The sequence below is a fragment of the Anarhichas minor genome, unplaced genomic scaffold (genome assembly GCF_050575085.1).
Source record: "Anarhichas minor isolate MPS153535 unplaced genomic scaffold, ASM5057508v1 ptg000074l, whole genome shotgun sequence".
Lineage (NCBI taxonomy): Eukaryota > Metazoa > Chordata > Actinopteri > Perciformes > Anarhichadidae > Anarhichas > Anarhichas minor.
This window is the reverse complement of record NW_027466520.1, coordinates 9,331,657-9,345,280: the sequence shown is the minus strand read 5'-3', so window position 1 is coordinate 9,345,280 and position 13,624 is coordinate 9,331,657. Positions and strand designations below refer to the sequence as shown.

At 46.2% G+C, this 13,624-nt stretch overlaps 1 protein-coding gene across 1 annotated transcript in view; it reads right to left on the bottom strand.

Moving 5' to 3' along the window:
• The window catches only part of pola1 (polymerase (DNA directed), alpha 1), a 52,440-nt gene that overhangs the window by 30,900 nt on the left and 7,916 nt on the right, over positions 1-13,624 (bottom strand). Inside the window, exons 2-27 of the mRNA XM_076080168.1 lie at positions 13,306-13,578; positions 12,641-12,768; positions 12,335-12,431; positions 12,175-12,252; positions 11,955-12,067; positions 11,739-11,801; positions 11,432-11,533; positions 11,208-11,349; positions 10,957-11,110; positions 10,635-10,807; positions 10,399-10,511; positions 10,165-10,278; positions 10,003-10,077; positions 9,754-9,892; positions 9,489-9,643; positions 9,301-9,385; positions 9,117-9,178; positions 8,717-8,806; positions 8,492-8,608; positions 8,233-8,408; positions 8,001-8,130; positions 7,277-7,396; positions 7,102-7,192; positions 6,897-7,024; positions 6,532-6,681; positions 5,543-5,665 (exon numbers count right to left, since the gene is read on the bottom strand). Of these exons, the coding sequence (XP_075936283.1) occupies positions 5,543-5,665; positions 6,532-6,681; positions 6,897-7,024; positions 7,102-7,192; positions 7,277-7,396; positions 8,001-8,130; positions 8,233-8,408; positions 8,492-8,608; positions 8,717-8,806; positions 9,117-9,178; positions 9,301-9,385; positions 9,489-9,643; positions 9,754-9,892; positions 10,003-10,077; positions 10,165-10,278; positions 10,399-10,511; positions 10,635-10,807; positions 10,957-11,110; positions 11,208-11,349; positions 11,432-11,533; positions 11,739-11,801; positions 11,955-12,067; positions 12,175-12,252; positions 12,335-12,431; positions 12,641-12,768; positions 13,306-13,345 (2,958 nt within the window). The 5' untranslated portion in view covers positions 13,346-13,578. The remainder of the gene's footprint in view (positions 1-5,542; positions 5,666-6,531; positions 6,682-6,896; positions 7,025-7,101; positions 7,193-7,276; positions 7,397-8,000; positions 8,131-8,232; positions 8,409-8,491; positions 8,609-8,716; positions 8,807-9,116; positions 9,179-9,300; positions 9,386-9,488; positions 9,644-9,753; positions 9,893-10,002; positions 10,078-10,164; positions 10,279-10,398; positions 10,512-10,634; positions 10,808-10,956; positions 11,111-11,207; positions 11,350-11,431; positions 11,534-11,738; positions 11,802-11,954; positions 12,068-12,174; positions 12,253-12,334; positions 12,432-12,640; positions 12,769-13,305; positions 13,579-13,624) is intronic.

Below are 13,624 nucleotides of genomic sequence, written 5' to 3'. Positions count from 1 at the left end.
GTGGTTCAGCCTTGTTGCGATAAATAAGAGTGTGGGTCTTAACTGATCTGCACTGGATGAGTGACAAATGGTTTACAGATTGAAGGGAGGCAATAAAGATAATACAGAGATGCACACACACACACACAAACGCAATACCCCGCCCCACACACACACACACATAACTCCCCCCCCCCACTGATCGGGAGATCAGAGGCAGCATGTTAAACCTCAGTGCGGCAGAGGACCCTTGTAAAAAGAGCCTGGGGGCACCAGTGACGATTGTTTTGAAAAGCACTCGGCTGAAAAGCATTTTGAGATGACAGTCGGCCGACTGAAATAGCACCTGTGGAGGAACACACCACTGTCAGAGCTAAGGGGGGGGGGGGGGGGGTATGCATGCACATACACACAAACAGACCCCCTCTCTTTCACTAACACAATCTCTCTCACACACACACACACACACAGATGCATAAAAGATTCGTAGTCTCTCTTCTGCTCACGTGAGCTCTCCTGTCCACACACCTCCATACACAGCCAGAGAATGAAAACCCTTCTTTCACTGAAATGATTTTTACTTGAATGCATGAATGCAAAGACAAAAAGACACACACACACACACACACACACACACGCACACACCTGTCCTGGCAGATGCCATTGCTGTGTTCTCATGTCTGCTACTGGGAGGGTCAATCGGTTGTAAAGCTTCGTCTGCAGCCGTTGATCGAAAATAACTCGACAATGACAACAATCCTCCCGCTGTCTGCTCAGTTCAAAATGTGCTACTTCGATAGCTTAAAGAGGACACATCCCGATGTGTCACTTCGCCCGTGGCACAGTCACAGCAGTCACCAATGAGGTCGTAAAAATGTTGCCGGGCAAATAAATACATGTTTGTGCAGGGAGTCGATGAGTGCATTCAAAATGTGATATTTCAGATAGAAGGCAATAAGTGGTTCAGGAAGATGACACGACTTAAAGTGTCTATTATTAATAGATAATTGGTTCAAGAACACAAATGCAGTAAAGTAGATCAGAGGATCAAGTTCAGTACGTCATTAATCACAAGACGTTGAGGTTTTAATAGAAGTAGCAATAATTATCACCTCCTTGTCAAGTCAGCTAAAACCATGTACTAATCATCCTCTCATTTACAGCTCCGTCAGTGGCCCCCGACAAAGACGCCACATGTCGGATCAATCCGTAATGAATTATAATCCCTGCCATTAGCCAGGTCTCACATGGCCTCATTAGCAGGTGTTACTAACGTCGCAGTTTGGATTCCCAACCCTCGTCCTTTCCACTGTCGGCCCTCACTGACGAGCTGATGGAGCCAAAATAGCAGCGCTGCTCCCATGTGACTATTTGTTAAGTCCACTCCTATCAGGAGTAAAGCCAGCTCTACGGGGCCACGGGCCCACGGAAACATGCAGCCCTCATTTCCCCAGACATGAGCATGCACACACACACACACACACACGCACACAGAGATACATCAGCGTACGCAGGCTTATGTATTCTTAAAGCTAATTCGGGGAAATGTAAAAATGACCCATGTGAATCTGAGACCGCAGAAGCGATTGAGACCCTGAATGAAAGAAATGGGGACAACAATATTTACTCAAACCCCATCAACTGACACACACACACACACACACATACATACACACACACACGCATACATACACACAATAGGGCGGTTTAGGTATTCCTGCGTCTAATTCGGGGAAATGATTTGTGATTCCTGAGACAAGAGGAATGATACAGAACCTGAATGAGGGACACCAGAGGCAACAACATTTACTTAGACTTCATTACAAGCACCAGCACCCTCACACACACACGCAAGTGCACATAGAGGTTTAACCTAAACCAAACTTTGACCTCTCCACACCATCGGCTCCGTTACTCAGGCCCGCTTCTAGCCCTCACTCTGCATGCCGTCCAAAAATGTGAACTACGAGCTCCTGTCAGGCTGACAGGACAGAGACTCAATTACAGCAGAATGGCTTTCAGGAGTCATCCTCCATCCTGAGACACACACCTGCTAATGGCTGTCAGATTTGCTGTCAAAAGGGTCAAATGTCAAACCAATCTGCGTTCCACCACAACCGGCCCCTGTTGTTAACATCACTCGATTAGGAGCACACACACACACACACACACACACACACGAGTTTGTGTCCAGAGACAAGAGAAGGTTTACATGCCTTCTAAACCGAGCATGTCATGCCCCATGACTGCTAACAGACACTTCATTTGCTGTGACTAGCAACATTAACGCAAGCATCGGAAATTAACACCGCCAGACAGCCAAATGCCATTGAATCCTCTCTATTTGTAAAGGGAAACTGGTCAGCTGAAGACAGGGACACACCAGCCAGTAGTCAGCTGACAATAAAAGTCTTCCTGCCATAACGAACGCATTTATCAGCCTATTATAACCACATGCGTGTAAGTTGTCAGTGTTTCATATATCGGGTTCTCTGCACCCAACTGTTCTCTGGCGAACATACAAAAGAACCCAAAATAACACTGACGGGTTGAGGGGGACATCAATCTGTGGCGGTGTAATCCTAAACCTTCACCTTCCTCTTAATACCCATCATCCCTCCCCTTAATACCCACACACATACCAGGACAGAGCAGGGCCACAACAAATGGTCCCCGCGACAAAGGGCAGAGTTCGGCCAGTAGCACTTGTGCACACGCAATCGACACATGTACGTCAACACACACACACACGGACAGATACAAGACACACTGAAGATGTACACACACAAGTGTCGGGAGGGGAGCTAAGTGGGGGGGTTTTCCCCTCTTAACTTGGCAAGTCTGATCAGAAAGAGCCACCGCCAAGGGTCCGTCCTCCCCCTCCGAGCCCCCATCGTCTGCACCCTCCCTGGGCTGAGAAACCGCTGTGGCCCCCCGCCTGACCCATTCTGCCACAGGGGAAAGGGGGGGGGGGGGGGGGGGGGGTTTAGGCCTCAATATAAAACGAGAGTGAGAGAAAGATGAGAGCTAAGCCAATCAATAAATACGCACGACACATGCACATTCAACCCGCACGCTCGTCCGGACAGATGAAGGGGAGGGTGGATTTACACTGCGGACAGAGCAGCGGTCCGTGTACGTGTTACAATTACAAAAATAAAAAACCTCCTAAATCTTGATATGAAAGGAGAGTGCAAATGTGACGATAAAACGGGGGGGGGGGGGGGGGGGGGGGTGCAAACGTCAATACCCACAAATACATTAGAAACTAAACGCCGGCCGGCCTTCCTGGCTCGCTGCAGTCGGAAACTACCAAGAACTACTTGGCTTACGGGTATCGGACCGAAGCCCTCGGCTTCTTTGCCCGAGTCCGCCGGTGTACGAATGGTGTGATGGCTAACTAACTGTAGCATAGGCCATCCAGAAAACCAAATCATTAGCAGGGCTGGATAAACATTAGTGAGCAACTGAGTTAGTTAGACCAACTGGATCATATCAAGATATCAAAGATTTTGAACAGAACGTCCAACAAATAAATGTCCAACTATAGATTTTGGAGAGCACTTAATCACCATAAACATTATCGACAGCATCTCCTTTACAGCGGGACACCGTGGTGGTAGATGTCGCGCCCCCGGCAGTATAAATAGATGCGCGTCTAGGATCATGGATACAAAGTAAACAAAACACTAAGATTGTGCAAAGTGGGATCTGCTGCTACCTCAGCGGGTTGAGGGCCGTGCCAGGAAATCAGAACACTGTGGGGGGGGGTTCAGATCTGACTGGTGACCTTTTCATGCACGTCTGTCCGATCGGTCACATCGCTCTCCACTGTATGCAGAGTACTAATGAAGTCAAAGACTAAAAATCGATTTTCACAGAACTGAGTTGCACAAGATGGCAGCAGCTGATAAAGATCACGCAAGATCAACGGAATCATTTTATCCCGTATGATAATAAGGCCCGCCCGGCAGGTCGGCAGTCAGCTACAACAGCAATGAATGCAGAGTTGTGTATAAGACCACCTTTGTCGGCTTGGGTGGGCGGGCGAGGGGGCAACGTTCTTCTATCCTGATATAGATCATGTCACATCTTAACAATATAGATCACGATACGGAATTCAATAACTAAATAGTTTGTACGAAAGAACCAAATGGTTTTGTTTACTCCCGTGTGAATTAAAAACTCACTTAATTAAGAACTTTCAGAGAAGATTGAGTCAGTATGTGCTTGTTATTATCAATTGAGACTACATAATTGTATATCATGATATCTCGATATGATTTCATCACGATGTGATTCCAATTATCACCCAGCCCTAATTGTAGGGTCTGTGAATGGAAACACATTACACATGTTTATTTATTTTTAACCTAACTGCCACCATTTTGCTGCAAAACACTTAAATAATGCTACAAGAGCCTTTGTTTACAGTTTGTTTACAATTACATTTGTATGTTTATGTGAAGGCTCTTTAACTATTAGGAGGGATGCAGACTTGAATCATCACAGATATTTAACAAGCCTGCATGCAACTTGCAAAACGCAGCACTGTCACCATTTCAGACATGTATACAGCTGACTTTGTGGTGCCACGTCCTGGATAAAATAAAGCCAGAAGGAGGTCAAATGCAATTACCCCATCCACCCCCTGCTGTTAACAAAGATACACGCAGTACGTCTGCCGGGAGAGAAACTCCCACCTGTACCACAGAATCAAATGTGCACCTTTTACAAAGTAGCTCTGTCAGCCCAACGACGAGCATGACTGGAGGCACAAACGGACTGACAAAATAACACACACACACACACGCACAGTTACTGCCGTGCCCTCTATTAGAGAACACAATGAGTGTGTAAGGGGATCTTAATGAAGGACTCCCCTGAGGCGAAGCTTGACGCCTCTGCTGAGGATGTGTACTGTTCGAGCTCATTAAATGAACATGAGTACTATGACAGACATGGTGGGGAGAGTGTGTGTGTGTGTGTGTGTGTGTGTGGTGTTCAGTTACGATACCAGATTTAGCCATTTGTGTCATGCAGGACACATGCCTCTGTGTGCTGATTTATTGAGCGTGCGCGCCTATTTTGTTCCATGTTGAAAGAAGTCATTACACAACCGTACTTTGCATGCAGAGAGTGCGAGCGGCATGTGCGAGTGTGTGTGTGTGTGTGTGTGCCATCTGTGGCAGTTTTGTTAGTGGAAAATACTTACACGGAGCTATTGATATCACCGACAACACAACAGGTCTCTTATCGTGACAAAATGAATTGAGGGAATAATCATATTTGGAACAGGGAAGGGCACAGGGTGAGGGAGGAAGAGATCGTGTTGCGGGAGAGAGAAAAGGATGACAAACGTGAGAAATAGAAGATGAGGAAGAAGCCAGAAAGAAAAAGGGAATAGAGGAAGGAGTGGTGCACTGTGTGAAAATTGATGCAGCAGTGCCCTCTTGTGGATGAAAGTGGAAGTGGACTCGAGGATATCCTCATTATTTAATCAGTATCGAGTGTGTTTTGAACGCTCAACTTGCTTTAATTGTCTTCTGAGGCGTTGACTCACCTCTCTGCCCTTGTATGTGACCAGCGCAGCGAGTGGCTTGGCGTAGAAGCGACTGTAGCTGAATCCCAGGCAGCCGTACATGCTGTTGGCGGTCAGCTTCAGGGCCTTCTGACGAATGTCATACTGAAAGGACAGACGGACTCAAATTAGACTTTCCTTGAAAACTCAAAAAATGGTTAAGAAATCGTCTCAAAAGGCAAGTAAAAAAAAATGTCCGACAACGGAAAAACATCACAGTGACGTGCAAGCCCACAGATGTTCTTCACCACGTGTGGTTAGATGGTTCACCTCCTACAGTTGTGGTAACCATGTCTGTTCAAATTAATCGGTGGATTTGAGTTGCACTTCACTCATCCGAATCCAAACGATCGCCATTTTGTCAAACGGCACCAACGCGCCGACTGAACGACGCTCCGTCTTCGCCAAGAGAGCAGACGACGATATGTTGCTCACTCAAAGATGTCCGTCTGCACACCAGTGTGACGATGATGAATATCTGGCTGAATAAGCGCGCTACTTGCTGTAGTGATTTGGATTTTTGTCCCCATACTTCGGCAAAACAATGACAGTTAGGAGCATAATGAGCCTACAGATGGACAGAGAAGAAGTCCATTATTCTGCAGGAGTGTTTGGATGTTTGTTGATTTCTTTTCCCCTTAACAAAAAAATGGTCACCAGTTGTAGTATTGTTTTTAAGTGACATGATTTCAAACACAATCACAGGAGCAAGCTACACAGTTATTATAGCCTCCTTTAAAGCCTCCGGGTGCGAGTTAAATACCTAAAAGATGTTGTGTGCACTATCACTTTAAACAGCCTCAACATCAGTCTTACACAACTAACTTTAAACAAGAGGAAACCAATAACCTTTCAAAACAAACAAAAAGGGAGGCGAGTGTCCCCACAAACTTGAATTCATGAACAACTGTAAACACTAAACAGTGTGTGTGTGTGTGTGTGTGTGTGTGTGTGTGTGTGTGTGTGTGTACCTGCAGGTAGAGGTCTGGGCTGATGTCCTGCTGTTTCATCAGCTGTTTGACCTGTTTACGCCGCTCGACCAGCTTCCTGATTTCTTTGGGCAAGATTCCCATCTCCAGGTTCGTGTCTGGAATTTCGGGAATCTCCTCCGACCAATCCTCCTGTTACCATGGACACAAGAGATGGAAGTTAGCTGGAAAGTTTTCTCTGGTGGGAAGAAGAAAAAAAAAGTCTGGGGCTTACGCCTCTGTACCAGGTCATTGGGATCAATCTATTAAGTCCGTTACTGTGAATAGTTTTAGATCATTCATCTGTTAATTAATCTTCTTTGTTACAAAAACACACCAGTTTCTACAACAAACATATGAACAAACACCTCATTCTTCTTCTTCTGCGTGTTGAGAGCCTCCCTCTGTACGGTGGTGAAGCAGATGTTGAACTCCTGGATGATGGAGGGATACAGGCTGTTGAAGTCAAGCAGCAGCACAAACTTGTCGTAGAAGCCTGCAGAGAGAAAGGGAGGCTATAGAAACGGGCACACAGACAGAAAACCAGACAGAAAACTGAGAACACGGACGTACCAACTTTAGGATCCAGCACCAGACCTCCAGCGTAGGTGGCCTTCTTCTTCCGCTTGCCTTTCCCCGCATCCACATCGTCCTCTCCCTCGACCTGTGACGAAGAGAAAAAAAACGAGCGTGAAACATTTGTCACATGACCGTACGTCACTAAAGAATAAGCCGTGTGTGGCTTTACCGTTTCCAGCTGGGTCTTTTTGAAGGAGGGTTTGTCGGGGACGATGTAGTTTTTGTCGTGGAAGGCGTGAAGCAACAGGAACTCGTTCCTCTCGGAGCGACCGCCCATCAGAGTACGAGACTGCAGAGACGAAGCAGGAGGCAAATAAACCAGAGGTTAAATATAACTTGGGCCAGCCTGAAGGCTCAGTGGTGATGATATCTTTATGTCCCATTGTAACTGAAGTTTAAAATGCCATCTCACCCCCGCTGTATTGTATGTTGAAGTGTGTACTTGCTGAAACACACTCGCTGATCATTATACGCTGGCTCTAAACTTTGACAAAGGCGTATTTAAAGATTTTTCTCTTCATTCACAGGAAAAGAAAGCCTTGCTTTTGTCTGCAAACCGTTTTGTTTCCGACTTCAATTCTCTGTATTTTGAGTTGTGCAATAAGCGAGAAGAACTGCTGCCAGGAATTCAAAAACCTCAATGATTGTCCATCCCACGTTTTTATTATTATTATTGAAATACTGTCGGTAGAGAGCCAGATGCATTTTAAGTGCGTCAAGTTATTTGGATGTCGATATAATGACATTCAGCATATTGTGGAGTGACGGCAGTTTTAATTGTAATCTGCGCTCCCTGTTTGAGCTCAGTAAACAAGTGTCGACGACGGCTTTGCTGTGACATTTAATGTCTGTTTGTCTTGCAGCTGTGGGCGACTTGTTTAACGAAGTGTTACCATGACGTTGCCAGCGATGTTGGTGATCTGCAGGGCCAGCGGCAGCACGTTGAGCTCACACATGAGTTGGAGGATCAGCTTAGCGTCTGTCCAGGTCAACTCCAACAGGTAGAGCAGGTGAGGAGAGTCACTGATACACACACACACACACACACACACACACACACACACACATATTTTAGGATACACAGCTTGATTTGGTTTGAATCTTTCCTGTTGAGGGCGTACGGACCTGTAGAGGTCCTTGATGTTCTCCTGAGGGACCGTGACTCTCTCCATCTTCAACACCTGTGTAGCCAGTTCAGTCAGATGGTAACTTTTACAGCGAATCAGCTCCTTGGCCGAGATCTCCACGTCGCACACCAGACGGCCGCAGGTTGCGCTCTTCTCTGCAAAGGCACCGCGACCCTGCAACAGCGTACAGTGATGTACAATATGGTATCGAAATAAAAAGATAAACATATATTGCTCTGGATTTTTCTTCTTCTTACCCCTAGTTTGGGCATATTAGACCTCCTGAGGCGTCCGATCTTAGACCAGTGGGGAACCTTGCACACGCTGATCCTCTGCAGAATCACCTCCAGGTCAAAACCAAAGATGTCGTGACCCTGCAGGAGAAGAAGGAGGATTAGCATACTCATTTTTCACCGCGATGAAACACTGCACCGTCATCTGAAACTGTATACAATCACTCCATGCAAACATCATGTACTCACCACCAGCACATCAGGGTCGATTTTGTGCATCTTGGCCAGGAAGAAGCCCAGCAGAGTCCGCTCCGTAGCGGCGATCTCCACTTTACCGTTCTATCAGCAGAGGGTCATTTACAATGAAGACAACATAGAGGCAAATATATACCCTCCATCAATCTAAAAGGAAACCACTTATTGTATAAATTAAACCAAACTACCATTCTGCAAAGTACTGTAGAAAATGATTTATAAATAATAAAGTTTACTCTATTGTTTGTAGTCCTTTGCCAGCAATTTTCTATCCCCGTTACATCTGTAAATATCCTGTAAATGTGTAAACCACTGATCTTTCTGCCAGTTATAAAACACAAGCTTTTCCTGTTTCTAGAACCAAGCTGAGCTCCGTAGCCTCGTGGACACTCACCTTCTTCCTCACAGCGTCTTGGAAGTCGTAGGGGAAGATGCAGTCAGCCGGTTTACTGATTACTGCAAAAAGACAAAAAAAAGAATATAATAACAGTTCCAAAACGTTTCGCATTTTTACCGCTCTCTCAGATTTCTACTTGTCAATTGAGCTTTCAAATTTTGAGTGAGTTTAAATAACGTACCACAAAAATGGTTCTGGTACGGAGGTTGAGGTGGAGCTTTATCCATGTGGAACTGATAGTGGACTAGTGCAGCCAGGGACACGATCTGCAGTGGAACAATTACAGCATCAGGTCGTTGCTCACTGAGGATCTCAGCTTTTGTCTGAGCACACCGTAAAATAACACAAAATCCCCCTCTTCATTCTGACCTCGTTGTGGTGCGTCTTGGGGTTCTGGATGGTCTTGAGGCTGATGGACATGACGGTGATGGGCGGAGGGGACAGGTCTCTGACCACAGTGACCAGGTCACTCCTCAGGGCCAGAGCCTCCACCTTACTCCAGCTGACCGGCTGGCCGATCAGCTCTAACACAGACAGAGTGGGCACATGTGCATTTTCAACACATAGAATGAATTGTACTCGTACAAAACACAGATCCAAGTTAAACTAAATGAAAGTCAAAAGCCCTCCTTACGTGGTGTCTTGATGTCCAGCCAGCAAGGCCCTTTAATCTTCCTGCTGAGGAGGAAGTGCTCCAGGCTGGAAGTGTTGGTTCCAAAAATGTGGGAAAAGGTCGCCCCCTTAAGGCCTGAAGGCAGTGCAGGGAACTCAGCCTGCAAAAAAAAAACAATATTTACCACATAGACAAATAGTTATCATAGATAACCATACAGGCCTGGACCAGTGCTACGTAACATCTAGTAAGGTGTGCACATCCACTCACAGAATATCGGACTTCCAGGTACTCGCTCTGAGTGGACACATCAGGAATTTCAAAAGCGTAGCTCTTCTCCACTTTCTGCAGAGAAAAACAAAAAGCGCCCGTTACGTGACAAAAGAAAATGCCACTCGTGCTGTTCAGTCTGTAACCACGGTTGGCACCGACCTTGGACTTGAACTTCATGATCCTGAACTTCTCGGAGAGTTCGTTGAACTCCTGGTAGACGTCCATCAGTCCTACGGGAGTGTCCGTCACCTCCCCCGTCTTGGTGTTCACTTTCTGTCCATGGAAAACAGCCAATAAAAGTATGAAGGGGGAGAGAACTGGTTGTTTCCTAAAATCCTGCAATCTCGTTTTCATGATATACGGGCAGTTAATGTGACCGAGCGGGAAACTTACATATTCGCGAGGCAGGAAGTACATGGTCCGCTCGATGTTCCTGACAGTGACGCAGCAGCTCACATGAGACTCCGCAGACTCAATCCACACTTTCCCAAACAGGTACACCACACCTAGGCGAGAGAGGAGTTAAAATACCGGGATGTGCTCTACAAATCTGAACAGGATCTTTGGATTATGGAATAACACGATATAGCTCAACTATATATTCACTCACGGTCAGGAGCACGCCTTACCTGGTTGGCTGTAGGGGTCTTCAAAGGCGTCCAACCAATAGAAGCGGAACACCTGCTCCCCGTCTGCTCCCTCCACCAGCGGGAGTTGGCTGGAGTCCACCTGGATCTCCGCTGGAGCCTCGCCGACTCCTCCGTCCTCCTCTTGACCCCACGAGCTTCCGATCCTGCCGGACCTGGACAGCGAGAGGAAGACGCTACAACTGAAGCTCGTGTTTCACATTTTTGGAGGTCCTTAAATGTACGGTATTTAGAGAATGAGCCGGAAGAAATAACTATGTTTCTTTTAAAAAGAAGAAGCGAACAAAGCAGATAAAAGACTTACAATAAGACCGGGTCCTGAGGCTCTGCTTTGGGCTCCACTCTAACTGCCGCCGCTGCCGCTTTAGGTGAAGGCTCTGCATTATCTTTAAGTGCAGGCGTCTCCTCCACGAGCCCGACCTCCATCGGCTCATCGAAGTCCACCCCATCAAACGCCACTGAGAACACATTTTCATGAAAGGCAAGTTTATAATTGTTGCTAGAAGCAAGAAAAAATGGGCCGAAAGCGAGCAGAGCTGTGTCAGTGTTTCTAACCTTCCTCTTCCTCCAGCGCCTCCACCTTCGCCTTCTGCTTCTCTACAGGCGGAGCGGGTGCGGAGGCTGATGACCCGGGGGTCGGGTCAGAAGGTGGTGGCCTGATAACTTTGGCCTTAAACCCCGTAGCAGAAGGTGACTCCTGGTGGGACATACAACAGTTTACAATTATTGAACTCAAACTGTATAATTTGGCCGGTGACGTAGTTTAGTTTAAAGCATACCTTTGGCATCTGAGGTTTGATCGAAAAGGGATTCATGGGTGATCTCAGAGACTTCTTTTTCTTCAGCGTGACCACCGGCGGAAGAGTCAGAAGAGTCGGTTTCTGGGAAGACAAGAGGGAGGAAGAGATTTTAAAAGCAGATATCACAACATATCAGATTGGGGATGGACAATGAAGAGGTGGAGAAGTTGGATATGAAGAGTAAGAAACTAGCCAAAACCATATTAACTGACTATAAAATGACTAAAAAGGTCACAGGTTTAATTCTTGTAACAGCAGTTCTGCGTTGTCTAGATATGGTACCCACCTCAGAGTGCAGGTCCTGCAAGATGTCTCCTAACAGGTCATCTTTGGACAGATCCACGTCTTTCTGTAAGAGACAAAAATGATACTTATAGTCAATGCAAGAGCAGACAAAAGGGCAAGAGCAGGAAAGAGTGGAGAACATGCATTTTATTGTAAGTTAAAATCCGCACAGAGCACAGTTAGGGACATGAAAACAACGCTGTCAGCAGAAACACACCTCGGCAGGCCTCTTGACATTACTGTTCATGAAGAGGCTCTTGATGGTGTTGGGCTTCGCTACGGCAGACTTCTTCACATTTTTCTTCGAGTCTGCTCTTTTAGCACCTTTTCCTGCAAACACAAACGAAACACATTCACTGTTTGTACAAAACATATTTACTGTACATTGCCCAATACACAGACATTGTGTTACAACGCAATAATGTATGAATGTTTACCTTTTTTGCTTTCAACTACATCATCGTCCAGATCATCGTCAAAGATTTCTCTGCCATCCTCCACATATCCAGTTCCATCTGAGAGGAGAGAGACGTTTAACTTTGGACCTCACCATCGCACATATTCCCACAGTGGATACAGCCGGAGACTCAGACTCACCATCGTCAATGATCCAGTCGTCCTCTTGTCTGTCTCGTACCATCTTCGAGTACTGCTGCTCGTCCACCTCCTCATACACACTTGTAAACTCTTCCACCTACAAATACCATACAGTATGTATAAATAAATAATACATAGAAATAATCAGCCCTATGTTTAATCATCATTTCATCTGGTGATTATTCTTTCAATTGATCTATAATTTTCTGTTAATATTAAGGGAAAAAAAACATTACCGGTCACACACCGAGTTGAACCATATGATGACACTCTGGTGGTGTAATATCCACGGTCATGCACCCTCACCTCATATTTGATCTTCTCCCCGAGCTTGGCTTTCTTAAGCTGCTCCAGTGCAGACTTTCTTCCCACCTTCTCTCGCTTCTCCCGTTTGGAGCGAGACCTCGCCAGACTGCAGGGATCGCCCCCATCGTCTGCGGAGAGAGGACACGTCAACATGGCGACAAAGAAGCAGGTATGAACATGACGTGTCTGATTTACAGATGTGAACCCCCAACAAATAATACTCCAATAGTGTCACGCTCACAGGGAGTGTTTTGAGGACAATTGGCTCTGACTTCTACTCTTTAAACACGAAAACACTACTTAGTGGCACTCTGGTAACTCTTTTTTTTCGTTCACGAGTAGCTATATCTTACACACAGCGCCAGAAAAGCTGCAGTAGAGACAAAGTAAGGTCTGAAAATGACAACAGCGCACTAGAGTCAACGTTAGCCAACATTAGCCATGTCTCCTATCCTCTCTTAAGACTGAGCAACACTACACTCGTATGTCAAATGTTTAGTTTAACTAGTTACTGCATTTTAATACACAGTGTCAATGGCCTAAGCGTGTCCCTTGTTGTAGAATGATAGTGTAAGCTAGCTAACGTGCTAGCTATCTTCTCTACTTTCTCTGTGCAAGTCCCGCTACAGTCCGCGAGCGAGAAACGTGAAAGAAACCAAACTCACCGCCGTCCACGTCTTTCTCTGGGTTCGATACTGGAGCCATGGCTTACACTTTTGTAGCCTTTAACGTTTTTGCTCAGTGACAGCTGCACAACACGACGGCGCGGCAGGTCAACACAACAACAGGACAGTCCGCGCGCCAAATCGGATTCCCGGGGAAAGTCATATGTAGGAAGTGACGTCACATTCGCTGTCAGCCAATAAAAAGATGCGCTGTCTCCAGTCCTGTCCGCACGGTGGCAGTGTTGTTCAACTTTCTCTTTTGCTCCACAGGGTCTGGACCACAAAAAAAAGTACAGTGTTTCTTCAGTTTGTGAGACAA